The sequence below is a fragment of the Cyclopterus lumpus genome, chromosome 24, assembly GCF_009769545.1.
Source record: "Cyclopterus lumpus isolate fCycLum1 chromosome 24, fCycLum1.pri, whole genome shotgun sequence".
Taxonomy (NCBI): Eukaryota; Metazoa; Chordata; class Actinopteri; order Perciformes; family Cyclopteridae; genus Cyclopterus; species Cyclopterus lumpus.
Window position 1 is genome coordinate 1,687,479 of NC_046989.1, and position 16,451 is coordinate 1,703,929.

The following is a 16,451-nucleotide window of genomic DNA, read 5'->3' on the forward strand; positions in this document are numbered from 1 at the left end:
TATGGTACTACAAGCTGCTTAAGATATGATGTTGCATCACCAATCAAGGCTTTGTAGGTGAGGTGAGGAGTCAGAAGACGCCTATTACTTTTGTTTCGTTGTTTCTATATATGTTTCTCTTTCATATTCTCGCTATAAAGTCCACTGCAACAGTCTCACAAAAAAAGAAGTTACACGAGAATATTCTGTTAACAAGATACGGTTTGGTGATCTCCAACGTGGCGGTGCTGTTCTCGTGATCCGGGGTCACGCGGATGTGCAGCGGCTGGCCCGGCCCGGTCATCTCCGGCGGATGGAACAAGGACACCCGACTGGTCTTGTCGGGAGCGGTCTGAGTAAGCGTAATGGCCTCCTTCTTTTTCATCCAGGGTATCCAGGATTTTTTTGCGCCCAGTTCTGCCGAAGCTGGAGGGTATCGCTCAAGAACCGCCGGCTTTTTAAGACCCCGTTGTCTGAGGTTGCTCATTAGGTGGTTTTCCTCGAGGACTGACTTCCGGATGAAGCCCGCCGCCGTCTCGTCCTCAGCCGATTCGCTCGCCATCGCATCCGTCTGCACTGCGGTGGAGGTCACCGGGACACTGAGCATCCGCTTACCGTTCATGCTGGGTCTCAAGGCGCGACTGTACCGCTTGGTGGCTTCCATCTCCTTCGTAAGGTTGGCGAAGTCATGGCTCAGGCTCATCTTCTTCTCTTCTTCCTGCATGAACCTCTGCTGGAGGACGGAGTAATCCGCCTGCAGCTGGGAGAGCTGGTCCTCCTTGTTCATCAGTTGGTGGATCTTCTCCTTCAGGGCCTGGACGTCCGCCTGCAGCTCTCTAGTTTTGGCCTCCTCCATCTTGCAGCGAATCCTGAGCTCAGCCTCAGGACACGTGACCTCGCCTTTCTCGATGGCTTTGTTTCTGGCGATCTGACTTTTCATTTCTTCCAGCTGCTTCGAGAGGGTGTTCGCTTTGTCCTGCTCCATTCTGAATTTCTTCTCCAGTAGATCGTACTCATCCTCTGTTTTCATTAAGTCTCCTTCTACCACCTCGAGCTGTTTGAGCCGGCTCTTAAGTCTTTCAATTTCTAGCGCAAACTCTTTGACTTTGTTGTCTTCATCTGGATTATTGTCCTTGATGGACCACTTCCTCTGTATTTCCCTCTCAGTCTCCTCAAGTCCATCGATTCTTATTTTCATACCACCTAACTTGGTATTCAGCTTCCTACACTTTTCCTCTTCACTCAGAAGTTTATTTTTTGACTCATCTTTCTCTTTCACGAGGTTTGTGACTCTGACCTCCATTTCAGATTTGAATTTGAGAAGTTTTTTGCTTTCCTCAATCAGCTTCTCCGTGACCTCTGTGACCTTTTCCTGCTCTGCTTTGAACATCCTACTCAAATCATCACTTTTCTGTTCTTCCTGTTTGAGCCTCTCCGCCATGTTTTTCCTTTCGTCGACCAGAATAACTGTGAAGGACTTCAACTTCATCAGATCGTCTTTGAAGACCGTTTCGGCCTTTTCAAACTTCGTCTCTGAGCACTCAAGTCCCTTTAACTGAGTTTTCACCGCCTCCAGCTCGCCGGCCAGATCCTTCACGACACGTTTCTCTTTCTCCAGGTTTGTGTGGAGCTGAGAGCATTCTGTTTTGCTCCGACTGAAAGCCCCCTCCAGTTTCTCCAGCGCAACCATCCTCTTCTGCAGTTTGTCCACCTCCAGCCTCAGCTCCTTGCTGTGGGTCTCCTCACCCTGCAGCCTTTTCCTCAGCTCCCTGCACTGAGTCTCTGCTTTGGTTATTTCCTCATCCTTGCCCTCCATCTCCAGCACTCTCTTCCGCAGATTCTCCAGCTCGGTCATGAGAGACGAATCCCCGCACTCCCCTTTGCTGATCTTCTCCCTCAGCTCCTGCAGGTCTTCCTCTGACTTCTGAAGCGCCTTGTTGCTCTCCTCCAGCTCTTCAATCTTGTGCGCCAATCCGGCCATCTTCAGCCTGAGCTGTCGGCTCTGGGACTCTTCGTGGGCCAGTTTGGCCGTCATCTCCTCTTGTTCCTGGGCAAACCTGGCCGCTCTATGCTCCAGCTCGGCCTCCAGCGCGAGGACCTTCTGGCCGTCCTCCTTGGCGGTGTCGGTGACCGCCACCAAGCGCTGCTCTTTCTCCTGCAGCTTGAGAGCGAGGTCCTGGACCTTCTGGCTCTGCTGGTCGATCTGCTCGATATGCAGCTGCCGCTCGTCCACCAACATCAGGGCGAAGGACTTGAGCTTGACCAGCTCCGCTCTGACCTTCTCCAGCCTCCTGCTGTGGTCCCTGTCCTTACGAGCCTGGTAGACCTTCTCCTGCTCCAGCAGCCTTTTGAGTCTAAGAGCGCAAACAGAGGGAAACACAACCGATGACACAAATTCTGAATTCATTTTGTATTTGTGTGAAAATGTTTGACAGTATCTTGTGACCAAAAATAACCACCCAGTTACTTTTTCTTTTCCTGTATCAGATGGTGCACATCTCTATTTATTGACCTCACTCTTATTGCTATTGTGTTGTATTTTATTTCTTTACACTTGTATAATTGTTATTCTATTGTTTATACATGTTTATATTTGTATTATATAGTTTGTTGCTATTATTCAGTTGTCTGGCACAATAATGTGCTTTGGGATTAATAAAGTTCTATCTTATCTTAAGCACCTGATCCTGGATTGGAAGACAGAATAAAATCAGCCTTTGAAAGGCAACAAAAGAAATTAAAAAAGAGGCAGATTGAGGCTTTGTTACCCTTTTGTGTCTTGAGTTCAGTAAATGGAAGAATTGTGGCTGCAGGTCACAGACTCCATTAATACAAAGGTGTCTTGAGTTGGGTCAACACGCTGATACCTCTGATTGAATTACATTTATCTGGGTATCAATGGGCTCCGAGATGAGAGAGTTCTTATCCTATTAGTTATTAAATGGAGTGTGTAAAAAACTCTGTAATGTGCAACCAGAGGAGTCGCCCCCTGGTGGTCAGGAGAGAGAATGCAGCTTTAACACATGAAGCATAGACTTCTTTACAACCAGAGGAGTCGCCCCCTGGTGGTCAGTAGAGAGAATGCAGCTTCAACACATGAAGCGTAGAATTCTATACAACCAGAGGAGTCTCCCCCTGGTGGTCAGGAGAGAGAATGCAGCTTTAACACATGAAGCGTAGACTTCTATACAACCAGAGGAATCGCCTCCTGGTGGTCAGGAGAGAGAATGCAGCTTTAACACATGAAATATAGACTTCTACACAACCAGAGGAGTCGCCCCCTGGTGGTCAGGAGAGAGAATGCAGCTTTAACACATGAAGCATAGACTTCTATACAACCAGAGGAGTCGCCCCCTGGTGGTCAGTAGAAAGAATGCAGCTTTAACACATGAAGCATAGACTTCTATACAACCAGAGGAGTCTCCCCCTGGTGGTCAGGAGAGAGAATGCAGCTTTAACACATGAAGCATAGACTTCTATACAACCAGAGGAATCGCCTCCTGGTGGTCAGGAGAGAGAATGCAGCTTTAACACATGAAGCATATACTTCTATACAACCAGAGGAGTCGCCCCCTGGTGGTCAGGAGAGAGAATGCAGCTTTAAGACATGAAGCATAGACTTCTATACAACCAGAGGAGTCGCCCCCTGGTGGTCAGGAGAGAGAATGCAGCTTTAAGACATGAACTTTTACAGAGGAGCAATAGAAAGCATCCTGACTGGAAACATAATAAACTGGCACTACAGCGGGGGGTTAAAACCCTCCAGAACATTCTTGGTACCCATCTACTGAGCATCAGTGATATCGGTGCCTGCAAAAGAGCACCAAGACCCCCTGCTGCCGTCTGGAAAGAGAGACGGAAGTATCAGCTGCCAAACCACCAGACTACAGAGCGGCTTCTTTCCTCAAGCTGACAGACTCCTAGATTCATCCTCCATCCTCCAGCATGTCTACAGCTTTGTTTGGTCTTTTTCTAATGCAGCAAACTGGGACTAAAAATTGCATTTTGTTGCACAACCCTGTTGCACAATAAACAACCATGTTATCTTAACCCCAAAAGTCTTCATAGACATGATCATTTTGATGCGCTCATAAAACTGGCACCAACACATTGAACATCTCTAGGATAAAGCAGGAGGAAGAGGCAGCAAAGTTCAAGAGAATTCAGCACCCCGCCGGTAGATGTTTAACTGATCTCTGCGGGAGTCTGAGAGAGTCTGAGAGAGTCTGCTGCAGTTCCCCCTTTTCACAAGTCATGCACGCTCAAAACCTCAGACACACAAACAGGTTCAAATATTCTGCAGGTTTAAGATCTTTACAATCTCAAAAAAACCATTTTCCCCCCTTGAAACCTTATTCAACTTACCAACCAGCTGGGATGCCGAGCAGGTCGTTCCATGTCTGTTTTTTCAAAGAGTTTCTCTCGGGCCACCGGGGGAAGGAAGGAGGGGGAATTAAAGCCACGTCACATTCCAAATGTCATTGGTGGACAATGAAAAAAGGTGGATGTTGTGCTCTGCTGGCTGGTGATGTCATCCACCCCTCCATACAAGTCCAAAGAGGCCCTGCCCGTTGGACACTGAGGAGGAGGAGTTCAGACCGCTCTTCCTCTTCTTCCTTCTACCCGTTCTATTCTCCCTCTGGGCAGCAGGTACGACACAAGACACAAAGCCACTTTAAAAGGCTCAAACATTCTGCGTCCTTTCCCCCCCCCCCCAAAACAAATGGCAGTCCGGTTTTGACCCAACCGTCTCCGGTCCGTCCCCATCTTGCAGCCAGCGGCGTTTCCATAGAAGCGGGCCAACAATGCAAGGCGGAGGTTTTGTTTTGGGCAGACAATGCCAGACTTTGCGCAGCCTTTCTTATTATAATCCCCTCTGTCTGTATCGTGCAAAAAGGGAGAAAGGACGTGGATATAAATTCTCCATAGTGGCTGAATTGTATGTGTGTGAGGTCATAGTTTCAGCCAGCAGAGGAGGCCTGTGGTTTGCATTGCAGAGGCTTCTAAATGAGCCAAATATGAGCGATGCAAAGAGCTTACAGATGCAGAGGCTTTCCATCACGTCTCCAAATACATGTAATACATAAATATGAGCCTTTGTACACTGATTGCTTGTGTTTTGTGGCTTAGATACTTGCACTTTTGTTGGCTTTCTGCAATTTTGGGGAGAAATCAGTTTCTTCTGATGCACTCGTTTAAACTCTTGCCGGATAAAAGCTTCTAAACTGTAGCGAATAATACAACTTTTGCCATATTGTAAGTTTCATTTTCATATATTTTTCTTTTAAAATCTTTTTTTTATTGAGGCTCAAAGATAAAAGCAACAACATATTGCAGTACTCCCTTTTCCACCCATTCAGAATGTACGTTCCCACCCCATCAAACTCTCCCACTGCCGGCCAGAAAAACTATGAGTAACAAACCTTTTGGAAACCAAACCACCACTTTGGTCCAGACTAAAATATCTCAACGACTAATGGATGGATTGCCATGACGATTTGAACACAGAGGGATGCTGCTATGGATGCCTACTTTTTTTGGTAATCCCCTCACTCATCTAGCGCCTCCATGGGGTAAAAATGTCAATTTATTTAATACTTTAGTTTATGACCAAATTCCTGCCAAACTAATGTCGTTCCAGGCATCAACTTCTGGTTAATGTGTTAAATCTGCATTCTCTCTCTAACACGTTGTTATGCAAACAGGGCGTGACATCACCCTGGACTCATTCATTCATGATATCACCTGCAGGGAATCTGCTCACTGACTGCAGCAGGAATGTGTCATCAGAGCTCAGCTGGCTGCAGCACATTAAAGCCAGCAGGAGCTGCATGCTGAGAAACCAAAAGGAAAGACACAAATGGGCCACAAAGTTGAGTCAAAGACTACAAAGAGACGCAAAATGACTTCAAAGAGACGCAAAATGACTTCAAAGAGACACAAAATGACTACAAAGAGACGCAAAATGACTACAAAGAGACTCGAGACACGAAATGACTACAAAGAGACACAAAATCACCACAAAGAGACGCAAAATGACTTCAAAGAGACACGAAATGACTACAAAGAGACGCAAAATGACTTCAAAGAGACACAAAATGACTACAAAGAGACACAAAATCACCACAAAGAGACGCAAAATGACTTCAAAGAGACACGAAATGACTACAAAGAGACGCAAAATGACTTCAAAGAGACACAAAATGACTACAAAGAGACACAAAATGACTAGAAAGAGACGCAAAATGACTACAAAGAGACACGAGACACGAAATGACTACAAAGAGACACAAAATGACTAGAAAGAGACACGAAATGACTAGAAAGAGACACGAAATGACTACAAAGAGACTCGAGACACGAAATGACTACAAAGAGACACAAAATGACTACAAAGAGACACAAAATCACCACAAAGAGACACAAAATTACTTCAAAGAGACACGAAATGACTACAAAGAGACGCAAAATGACTTCAAAGAGACACAAAATGACTACAAAGAGACACAAAATGACTACAAAGAGACACGAAATGACTACAAAGAAACGCGAAATGACTACAAAGAGACACAAAATGACTACAAAGAGACCGCAAAATTACTACAAAGAGACACAAAATGACTACAAAGAGACACGAAATGACTACAAAGAGACACAAAATGACTACAAAGAGACACAAAATCATCATCTGGTTTAGAATGCAGCCCAGATCCTGGTCTTGTCTTTTAGAAGCTGCAGGAGGACCAGAGACTCTCTTCTGCACGACTGCACCCATTTTTGAAAAAGCTAAATAATATAATATAATGTGAAAGATGGTGTAAGCTTCTGAAGAAGTTCAGACGTCACGCTGCCCGCATTCGATGGCTTGATGAGACACGACTCGTCATCTCTTTACATCAGAACCATCAAACTCCTGATGCTCTGCTTCTAATCTGATGCCTTTCTACCAGACAACACCTGCACCTGCAGGATGTGCACGTATTTCAACAACAGGAATGTGCGTGTCCCCCCCCCACAGTGAGGGATGGTACCGCTGTGTGTGTTCTCAGAACCTCAGCAGCCGCTTCCGGACCTGCAGAAGAAGAAGCATGGCGCCGGAGTCGAGGGTTTTACTCATCAGCTCCTCCCACGTGGTCGATATTCTTATTCTGAATGGAGCGTGTTTGTGTTAAAACATGTGTGGCATGTTGATGTCCTTCAGCTTCTAGCATCATTCTCTGAACACAGCTGATTGACTCCATGAGTCCACTTCCTGTTAGTGAAGCTGGAAGAGAAGAAGAAGAGGAGGAGAAGAGGAGGAGAAAAGAAGAAGAAGAGGAGAAGAAGAGGAGGAGAAGAGGAGAAGAAGCAGAAACATCATGGAGGACTTGATGTCAACAGGTTTCTGGATACCAACAAATACCTTTTAGGGAAGCTGTATGAAGGAAAGAAAGACGGAGGTCTTTTGATGTGGATCAATGCGCCGCTGAAAGTAGTCCCTATTCCCTCCTGTCTTTTGATGTGGATCAATGCGCCGCTGAAAGTAGTCCCTATTCCCTCCTGTCTTGAATACAACTACAGTAACAAGCGGTTGAAGGAAATTGCAAATGAAACTCTATATTTGTGTCTTCAGTGGGAACCAATAGGAGCCGAGAGCCGCGTGCTGAATGGCTCATTACCAATGAGCCGATGAGTTCTGTAACACACCGTGAATCGTCCTTTTTCCCCCAGGATGAGACCTGGACTGGGACCACGGGCCTCACCTTTCCCTCTCCTGCTCCAGCAGGTTGGTGAAGTCGTCGCTCTTGTTCATGAAGTTGCCGTGGTTACGCTTCTCGCTGTCCAGCTCCGTGATGGTGCGGCGGTGGCTTTTCTCCGCCAGCAGCAGCTGTTCCAACATCCGCCGGTACGTCTCCTTCTGTTTGACCTCCAGACGATCCAGCTGGAAGGGGGGGGGGGGGGGGGGGGGGGGGGGGGGTCAACAGCAGCTCAGGCCACAACGCCCCCAAAGAAAACCATGAGCCACGATTTGTGTGACAACAAACTTTGACCTCTGAAGAGTGTTTTCCCTCCTCTGACCTCTGACCCCTGTAGAGCGTTTGCTCTCCTCTGACCTCTGACCCCTGTAGAGCGTTTTCCCTCCTCTGACCTCTGACCCCTGTAGAGTGTTTTCCCTCCTCTGACCCCTGTAGAGCGTTTGCCCTCCTCTGACCTCTGACCCCTGTAGAGCGTTTGCTCTCCTCTGACCTCTGACCCCTGTAGAGTGTTTTCCCTCCTCTGACCTCTGACCCCTGTAGAGCGTTTTCCCTCCTCTGACCTCTGACCCCTGTAGAGCGTTTGCTCTCCTCTGACCTCTGACCCCTGTAGAGCGTTTGCTCTCCTCTGACCTCTGACCCCTGTAGAGCGTTTGCCCTCCTCTGACCTCTGACCCCTGTAGAGCGTTTGCTCTCCTCTGACCTCTGTAGAGCGTTTGCCCTCCTCTGACCTCTGACCCCTGTAGAGCGTTTGACCTCCTCTGACCTCTGACCCCCTGTAGAGCGTTTGCCCTCCTCTGACCCCTGTAGAGCGTTTGCCCTCCTCTGACCCCTGTAGAGCGTTTGCCCTCCTCTGACCTCTGACCCCTGTAGAGCGTTTGACCTCCTCTGACCTCTGACCCCCTGTAGAGCGTTTGCCCTCCTCTGACCCCTGTAGAGCGTTTGCCCTCCTCTGACCCCTGTAGAGCGCTTACCCTCCTCTGACCTCTGACCCCTGTAGAGCGTTTGCCCTCCTCTGACCCCTGTAGAGCGTTTGCCCTCCTCTGACCTCTGACCCCTGTAGGGCGTTTGCCCTCCTCTAACCTCTGACCCCTGTAGAGCCTTTGCCCTCCTCTGACCTCTGACCCCTGTAGAGCCTTTGCCCTCCTCTGACCCCTGTAGAGCCTTTGCCCTCCTCTAACCTCTGACCCCTGTAGAGCCTTTGCCCTCCTCTGACCTATGACCCCTGTAGAGCGCTTGCCCTCCTCTGACCTCTGACCCCTGTAGAGCGTTTGCCCTCCTCTGACCCCTGTAGGGCGTTTGCCCTCCTCTAACCTCTGACCCCTGTAGAGCCTTTGCCCTCCTCTGACCTCTGACCCCTGTAGAGCCTTTGCCCTCCTCTGACCTCTGACCCCTGTAGAGCGTTTGCCCTCCTCTGACCTATGACCCCTGTAGAGCGCTTGCCCTCCTCTGACCTCTGACCCCTGTAGAGCGTTTGCCCTCCTCTGACCCCTGTAGAGCGTTTGCCCTCCTCTGACCTCTGACCCCTGTAGGGCGTTTGCCCTCCTCTAACCTCTGACCCCTGTAGAGCCTTTGCCCTCCTCTGACCTCTGACCCCTGTAGAGCGTTTGCCCTCCTCTGACCTCGGTCATGGGTTTCTCGTACACGTCGTCCATTCCGCTGGTCCTCAGGGTGAGCTGCCCGTCTCTCTGCAGCGCCTGAAGGGCTTTGATGGGGACGGCGGAGGCGTACTGGGCCTCCAGAGCCTCCGGTCTGGTTCTGTCCCACTTCAGCAGGCCGATGATGTCCTCTCTGGCCTGAGGAGACACGGCAGAGCCTGTGTTGTGTTTTTATTCATGATTACTGTGTGTTTGTTTTTCCTGTGGTGTGAAAGAAAGTTTTTATAACAATGTTTTATGGATGAATAAATTACCTTTAAACACTGCAGGTTTCTTTAGTACTATATTTATTATATATAAATAATGTATTAGTATTACTCAGAAAATTGACAGTTTTATTTCTCAAAAACAAAACAAAACATAGATTTAAAAAATAGAAAATGTTATGATATTGATAGTTGTTATATAATAATACATTTTAAATATTTTTTAATTATTAATAATTATTTTGTATTTCTTTATGATACTGATGTTGTTTGTCCTGTTGATGACGTTAAATGATGAGGTCACGTAAAAACTGATAATAAGGATGTCTAATAATAATATTAAAAATAACAATAACAATAACAATACTATTATGTATCATCATATTAAAACAACATTTTATTAAAGTGCCTTGCAAATAAAATGTTATTCAAGAAGCACTTTTGCATTTTTTCTCACAAAACAGGAAAATAGTAAATATACAAAAATACAAAAAAACAACAAATTAGACGCATTGAAAAAAGACAATTAACAAATGTGATGGAAAAATGTATCACAAGTGAGTAAGAAATCTGGACTGAAATAAGAATATTTATTGTGGTTGTGATGAAGATGAACTCGTAGTTACAGATTTACAAAGAGGAATAAAGGACTCCAGCGGTGGTAGTTCAGATTTGGTCATATTCAGTTCTGGGTTTGTTGAAGACGGATCTGACAGAAGTCTCAAACCAGACTTCAAGCTCATGACGACTCCACTCCTAATCAACGTCCCTGTGAAGTGAATCTGGTTCGTACCTGAACTTCTCCTTCCATGATCCCCAGCAGCTGCAGCATGTCGGACTTTGACAGATCCGCCGCCGGCTTCCTGCTCTCTGCAGGTTTCTGAGGTTTCGCCGCCCTCCCGTCCTTTTCCTCCCGCTGGACCTTCATCTTCCTCTTTGCGAGCTCCGGTTTGTTCTCCTCCACCTGCTTGATGAAACCTCTGGTGGGCTGGATGTGTCCGTCGTCGGGACCCTCCATGGTGCAGCTCCTGGATCGCATCTTACTCCTGTGGAGTGTAAACAAAGGAGCCGATAAGTGAGACAGCGATACGAGAAACCTTTCAGTTGACCAACTCCTCAGGGACCACATGGAGTCACTTAGATCCCCAACTCCTCAACACCTTGATCAGCCCTAGTATTTGATCAGCAACCTTCTTGATATGTCAAAGAGAGAGCCAAGATTGCCTTTGTTATGGGGTCTGGGAGGGCGCTAGCTTGGCCTACAAGTTTATGGGAGTCAGTCGATAGCTAACTCCTCATACCAGGACTTTTCTGATGACATGCGTAGGGTTTTTGATCACCCCCTTCGCGATAAAGACATTTCCTCTTGCCTGCTTGTTGCACATGGTTCTGGGTGGAGCGACGTATCCCTACAGGAGGTCTTCCTCAGAGGGCTTAAAAACCCTGTAAGAGAGGAACTTGTCACGACTGTTGTAGCCAGAGAGCGCGAGAGAGAGAGGACCCAAATGCCGACAACGGTACAAAGGAAACGTTATTCCTTTTGGAAAATACAGAGGAATCACAAAAAGTAGGCTCTCGGCAGGGAGATCATCTAAGGACAAAAACACTACGAACAGAAGACAAACAGGGTTTAAATACACAGGGAATGTGCAGGTGATTAGACACAGGACAATCACAGGGACAGGAAGTGCAGGGAAACAGAGGACACGAGAGACAAGGACTTCAAAATAAAACAGGAAACGAGACGCAAAAACCCGGAATGTGACAGAACGAGTAGTGAGGGATGACTCTGAGGGTCGCCTTAATGAGTTTAGGAAGGAGAGACCTAGCCGCCCTTTTAGTTTACCACCCCCTTCCGTCCATGAGGACCAGCCACAGTCCTGTTTCAAGTTCCCAGACCCCTCCTGGCTTTCCGCCTCCCCACACCTGCTGGTCAGAACGCGCCTTCAGCAGAGGAACCCATGCTGCTGGTCAGAACGCGCCTTCAGCAGAGGAACCCATGCTGCTGGGCAGAACGCGCCTTTAGCAGAGGAAACCATGCTGCTGGGCAGAACGCGCCTTTAGCAGAGGAACCCATGCTGCTGGGCAGAACGCGCCTTTAGCAGAGGAACCCATGCTGCTGGGCAGAACGCGCCTTTAGCAGAGGAACCCATGCTGCTGGGCAGAACGCGCCTTTATCAGAGGAACCCATGCTGCTGGGCAGAACGCGCCTTTAGCAGAGGAACCCATGCTGCTGGGCAGAACGCGCCTTTAGCAGAGGAACCCATGCTGCTGGGCAGAACGCGCCTTTAGCAGAGGAACCCATGCTGCTGGGCAGAACGCGCCTTTAGCAGAGGAACCCATGCTGCTGGTCAGAACGCGCCTTCAGCAGAGGAACCCATGCTGCTGGGCAGAACGCGCCTTTAGCAGAGGAACCCATGCTGCTGGGCAGAACGCGCCTTTAGCAGAGGAACCCATGCTGCTGGGCAGAACGCGCCTTTAGCAGAGGAACCCATGCTGCTGGTCAGAACGCGCCTTCAGCAGAGGAACCCATGCTGCTGGGCAGAACGCGCCTTTAGCAGAGGAACCCATGCTGCTGGGCAGAACGCGCCTTCAGCAGAGGAACCCATGCTGCTGGGCAGAACGCGCCTTCAGCAGAGGAACCCATGCTGCTGGGCAGAACGCGCCTTTAGCAGAGGAACCCATGTTGCTGGGCAGAACGCGCCTTCAGCAGAGGAACCCATGCTGCTGGGCAGAACGCGCCTTTAGCAGAGGAACCCATGCTGCTGGTCAGAACGCGCCTTTAGCAGAGAAACCCATGCTGCTGGTCAGAACGCGCCTTCAGCAGAGGAACCCATGCTGCTGGGCAGAACGCGCCTTCAGCAGAGGAACCCATGCTGCTGGTCAGAACGCGCCTTTAGCAGAGGAAACCCATGCTGCTGGGCAGAACGCGCCTTCAGCAGAGGAACCCATGGCTGCTGCTCAGAACGCGCCTTTAGCAGAGGAACCCATGCTGCTGGGCAGAACGCGCCTTTATCAGAGGAACCCATGCTGCTGGTCAGAACGCGCCTTTATCAGAGGAACCCATGCTGCTGGGCAGAACGCGCCTTTATCAGAGGAAACCCATGCTGCTGGGCAGAACGCGCCTTCAGCAGAGGAACCCATGCTGCTGGGCAGAACGCGCCTTTATCAGAGGAACCCATGCTGCTGGGCAGAACGCGCCTTCAGCAGAGGAACCCATGCTGCTGGGCAGAACACGCCTTCAGCAGAGGAACCCATGCTGCTGGTCAGAACGCGCCTTCAGCAGAGGAACCCATGCTGCTGGGCAGAACGCGCCTTTAGCAGAGGAACCCATGCTGCTGGGCAGAACGCGCCTTTAGCAGAGGAACTCATGCTGCTGGGCAGAACGCGCCTTTAGCAGAGGAACCCATGCTGCTGGGCAGAACGCGCCTTTAGCAGAGGAACCCATGCTGCTGGTCAGAACGCGCCTTCAGCAGAGGAACCCATGCTGCTGGGCAGAACGCGCCTTTAGCAGAGGAACCCATGCTGCTGGTCAGAACGCGCCTTTAGCAGAGGAACCCATGCTGCTGGGCAGAACGCGCCTTCAGCAGAGGAACCCATGCTGCTGGGCAGAACGCGCCTTTATCAGAGGAACCCATGCTGCTGGGCAGAACGCGCCTTCAGCAGAGGAACCCATGCTGCTGGGCAGAACGCGCCTTTATCAGAGGAACCCATGCTGCTGGGCAGAACGCGCCTTTATCAGAGGAACCCATGCTGCTGGGCAGAACGCGCCTTTAGCAGAGGAACCCATGCTGCTGGTCAGAACGCGCCTTTAGCAGAGGAACCCATGCTGCTGGGCAGAACGCGCCTTCAGCAGAGGAACCCATGCTGCTGGGCAGAACGCGCCTTTATCAGAGGAACCCATGCTGCTGGTCAGAACGCGCCTTTATCAGAGGAACCCATGCTGCTGGGCAGAACGCGCCTTTATCAGAGGAACCCATGCTGCTGGGCAGAACGCGCCTTCAGCAGAGGAACCCATGCTGCTGGGCAGAACGCGCCTTTATCAGAGGAACCCATGCTGCTGGGCAGAACGCGCCTTTATCAGAGGAACCCATGCTGCTGGGCAGAACGCGCCTTTATCAGAGGAACCCATGCTGCTGGGCAGAACGCGCCTTCAGCAGAGGAGCGGCGCCGTAGCATCATAGCTGGATTGTGTATTTATTCTGGCCAAACTGGTCATTTTCTGGCCTCCTGTCTGGCTGGTCAGTAGAGGTGGGGATACTGATGAGCGAGACTACTTCCTGTATTGCCCCCCAGATCAGAATGCACTGATTACTAATTACTAATGCCCCCGCAGTCTTCCAAACTCTGATCAATGATGTCCTTCGTGATGTCCTGAACCGATCTGTTTGGATTATTTAGATGACATCTTGAGCTTCTCCTGGAACACATCAGCCATGTGAGGCAGGTTCTCCAGCGGCTACTGGAGAACAAACTCTACATTAAAGCGGAGAAGTGTGATTTTCATGTGGCTCCCCCGCTGAGCATAAATAACGACTGGAAGGAGACGAGTATTTATGGTCCCTATAACTTTTTTTTTTTTTTTTAATTATTTTTTACTGGAGTCAAATTTCTCTTTCGTCCAATACCTGGAGAGCTGATGAGATTTCAGCTCAAAGCCTCGCTGCTCGAGAGTAAGGCCGCCCGACACCTGGTATGCTAACGCTAATGCAGCGGGTTACGTCTTCTCTAATATTAGCACGGAGGGCTTCAGCTTGTTTACGTACAGAACAGCTGCTCAGTTTGACCAGTTTGACCAGTTTACGCTGGCGGTCATTAGAACGGCACTGGCCCAGTTAGTGGTCCATCCATCTGATCGGGTTTAGCTGTCAATCATCCACATTACAGCCTCTATTTGTGAGCAGACGCAGCTGTTTGTTTGGTCAAGTTTTATTCAGGGGTATTTTTAGGGTCTCCCCCCAACTTGTCTATGTTCAGAGTCCAACAACAAGGGGGGGGGGCTATCACTTTGTGGTCCATCAGCAATCCCACAGATGCCTGGACCTCCGTTTTCCTTGGCGGCTGCAGCTCCTGCGCTGTAAACAAAGAGGAGCTATGAGATAATAATAATAATAATAATAATAATAATAATAATAATAATAATAATGTGAGGCAGGAACTCCACAGCGGCCACTAAACACCCTCTGGGTTATGTTTCTGGCTTTTTGTGTACGCTAATATTGAAAAGATAAGAGTCCTCACTTAATATACAGCTCATTGTGGGATAATAGTTTTCTCTTGTTTGACAACATGAAGCTGCATCATGATTATAAGCGAAGGTGACGTCTGTCATGTCGGCTTTGTTGACGGTTAAGATGTAAAATAGGGATGTTACGTCATATCAACACGAGCCATCAAATATCATTTAGCTTCCGGAGGCGGCCATATTTGGTGGAAGATGTGCGTATTATTTATGACAATGATTCATTGATTATACATAAAATATTACTTTGTCCTTTAAGTTTAAGCGTAACTATCAGAAGATTTCAGCTGACTCCATATTTATGATCATTTTCAGGCTCTATTTATTTAAGTTGGATACTTTTGAGCTTTCTCGACTTGGATGTTGACGTGAACATTATTTATAATTTGGAAACTGCTAATTACAATAAGATTAACTTGGTAGTCAAACGGAATACCCATAAACAATAATTCCCAGAAACATGTTGCTCCGTCCTCTTTCAGTAACTTTTCTATATTATTATTGTCACATGATTGGTGCTGCACTACTTTAGTTTATGTTCCTTTCCTTGTATTTATATGGTTTTATTGACCTCTCCACTCACATCAGTTTCACTTCTGGTTTTTGAGTTTGTTTGAATGCAAAATAAAATGTAAAAGTTTGATTTGGTTGTAATGATCCGTTCGTGCGTCGTATCCAAACCTCTTGAGATCAAAGCACAAGTAAATATCATCGTAATGATGTGAACGTGGACTCATCCAGATTAATATCACATCTAATTCAAGAAGGCCTCGTGCAGTCAGCAGCTCCTCAGACGACATGGTCGACATGGTGGAGGCGTGGCGCTCAGTAACAAGGACTCGGTGGAACTCACCATCAAGGGGGACGCGGGGCAGTGGGTCATCGGTGCTGCAGAGTCCTCAGAGGCACGAGGACGCCAAGATGAGGAACCACTTCAATAATCCACTGTTTCATACGATGAAGAACGACTCTTCTGGACCCGGTTGCATGTAAAGTCGTTCTTCTTCTATGATTCTGTGGGAAAGGCCTGATGTCAGTGGACCAAGCAGCCAGTGGAACGTACAGGCGAGGCTTGAATGCCACGACGGGCTCACAGAACCAGTGGAAGTGTTGAGCTGTGAGACATCTTCAGTGTTCCTGAAGAGGAAGAGCAGCTCGCTTCACTTCGGACGCACTTGTTCTGTTCCCAGTTGTCCAGCTAAATGTCCCATCGATTCTTCTATTGCACCAAAACATATGAAATATTCCTTCAACCGTCCAAATAACAACATATTCCTGAGACGAGGCAGGTCTCTATTTGTATTTCTAATCCTCGCGGCGGTTCAGAGCTCTGATCAGTGACTAGTCCAGAAGGCTGACATCACCCCCGACATGCAGCCGAGCAGCAGCCAAGTCTCACATGCCTCTCAAATGGATTGAGCATGAAGTCACTTCCCTCATAAGCTCTGTGAGTAATGAGGGGGGGGGGGGGGGGGGGGGGGGGGGGGGGGGGGGGGAGCTCAAAACTGCTGATGAATCTCAAGAGGTTTTGTGGTGAGCCCACCAGCATCGGAAGAGGAATGACTCAAGTCTCAAGCTGCATTCTCTCTCCTGACCACCAGGGGGCGACTCCTCTGGTTGTATAGAAGTCTAT

General features: G+C 48.6%; 1 protein-coding gene across 3 annotated transcripts; it reads right to left on the reverse strand.

Moving 5' to 3' along the window:
- LOC117727123 (filamin-A-interacting protein 1-like) lies at nucleotides 1-16,223 on the reverse strand. 3 transcript variants are annotated; one of them, XM_034527200.1, is made up of 6 exons: nucleotides 15,672-16,223; nucleotides 14,584-14,651; nucleotides 10,370-10,622; nucleotides 9,335-9,508; nucleotides 7,722-7,900; nucleotides 1-2,333 (listed from the first exon to the last, which is right to left on the reverse strand). In XM_034527200.1, the coding sequence occupies exons 3-6, from the start codon at nucleotides 10,613-10,615 to the stop codon at nucleotides 122-124; spliced, it is 2,811 nt and encodes a 936-aa protein (XP_034383091.1). In that variant the 5' UTR covers nucleotides 10,616-10,622; nucleotides 14,584-14,651; nucleotides 15,672-16,223; the 3' UTR covers nucleotides 1-121. The 3 variants fall into 3 exon arrangements, with proteins under 3 accessions (XP_034383091.1, XP_034383092.1, XP_034383090.1); XM_034527201.1 differs by lacking the exons at nucleotides 14,584-14,651; nucleotides 15,672-16,223 and adding an exon at nucleotides 14,343-14,565; XM_034527199.1 differs by lacking the exons at nucleotides 14,584-14,651; nucleotides 15,672-16,223 and having other exon boundaries at nucleotides 10,370-11,494.
- Between the last annotated feature and the right edge of the window lie 228 nt (nucleotides 16,224-16,451).

Bases quoted from the DNA above. Each gene is read 5' to 3' on its own strand.
- LOC117727123 (XM_034527199.1), bottom strand. From the start codon at position 10,705: ATGTGGTCCCTGAGGAGTTGGTCAACTGAAAGGTTTCTCGTATCGCTG. The intron at 9,509-10,369 runs GTACGAACCAGA...GTGTCTCCTCAG, and splicing joins TCATGGAAGGAGAAGTTCAG to GCCAGAGAGGACATCATCGG. The intron at 7,901-9,334 runs GTCAGAGGAGGG...CCCCCCTTCCAG, and splicing joins ACGAGAAACCCATGACCGAG to CTGGATCGTCTGGAGGTCAA.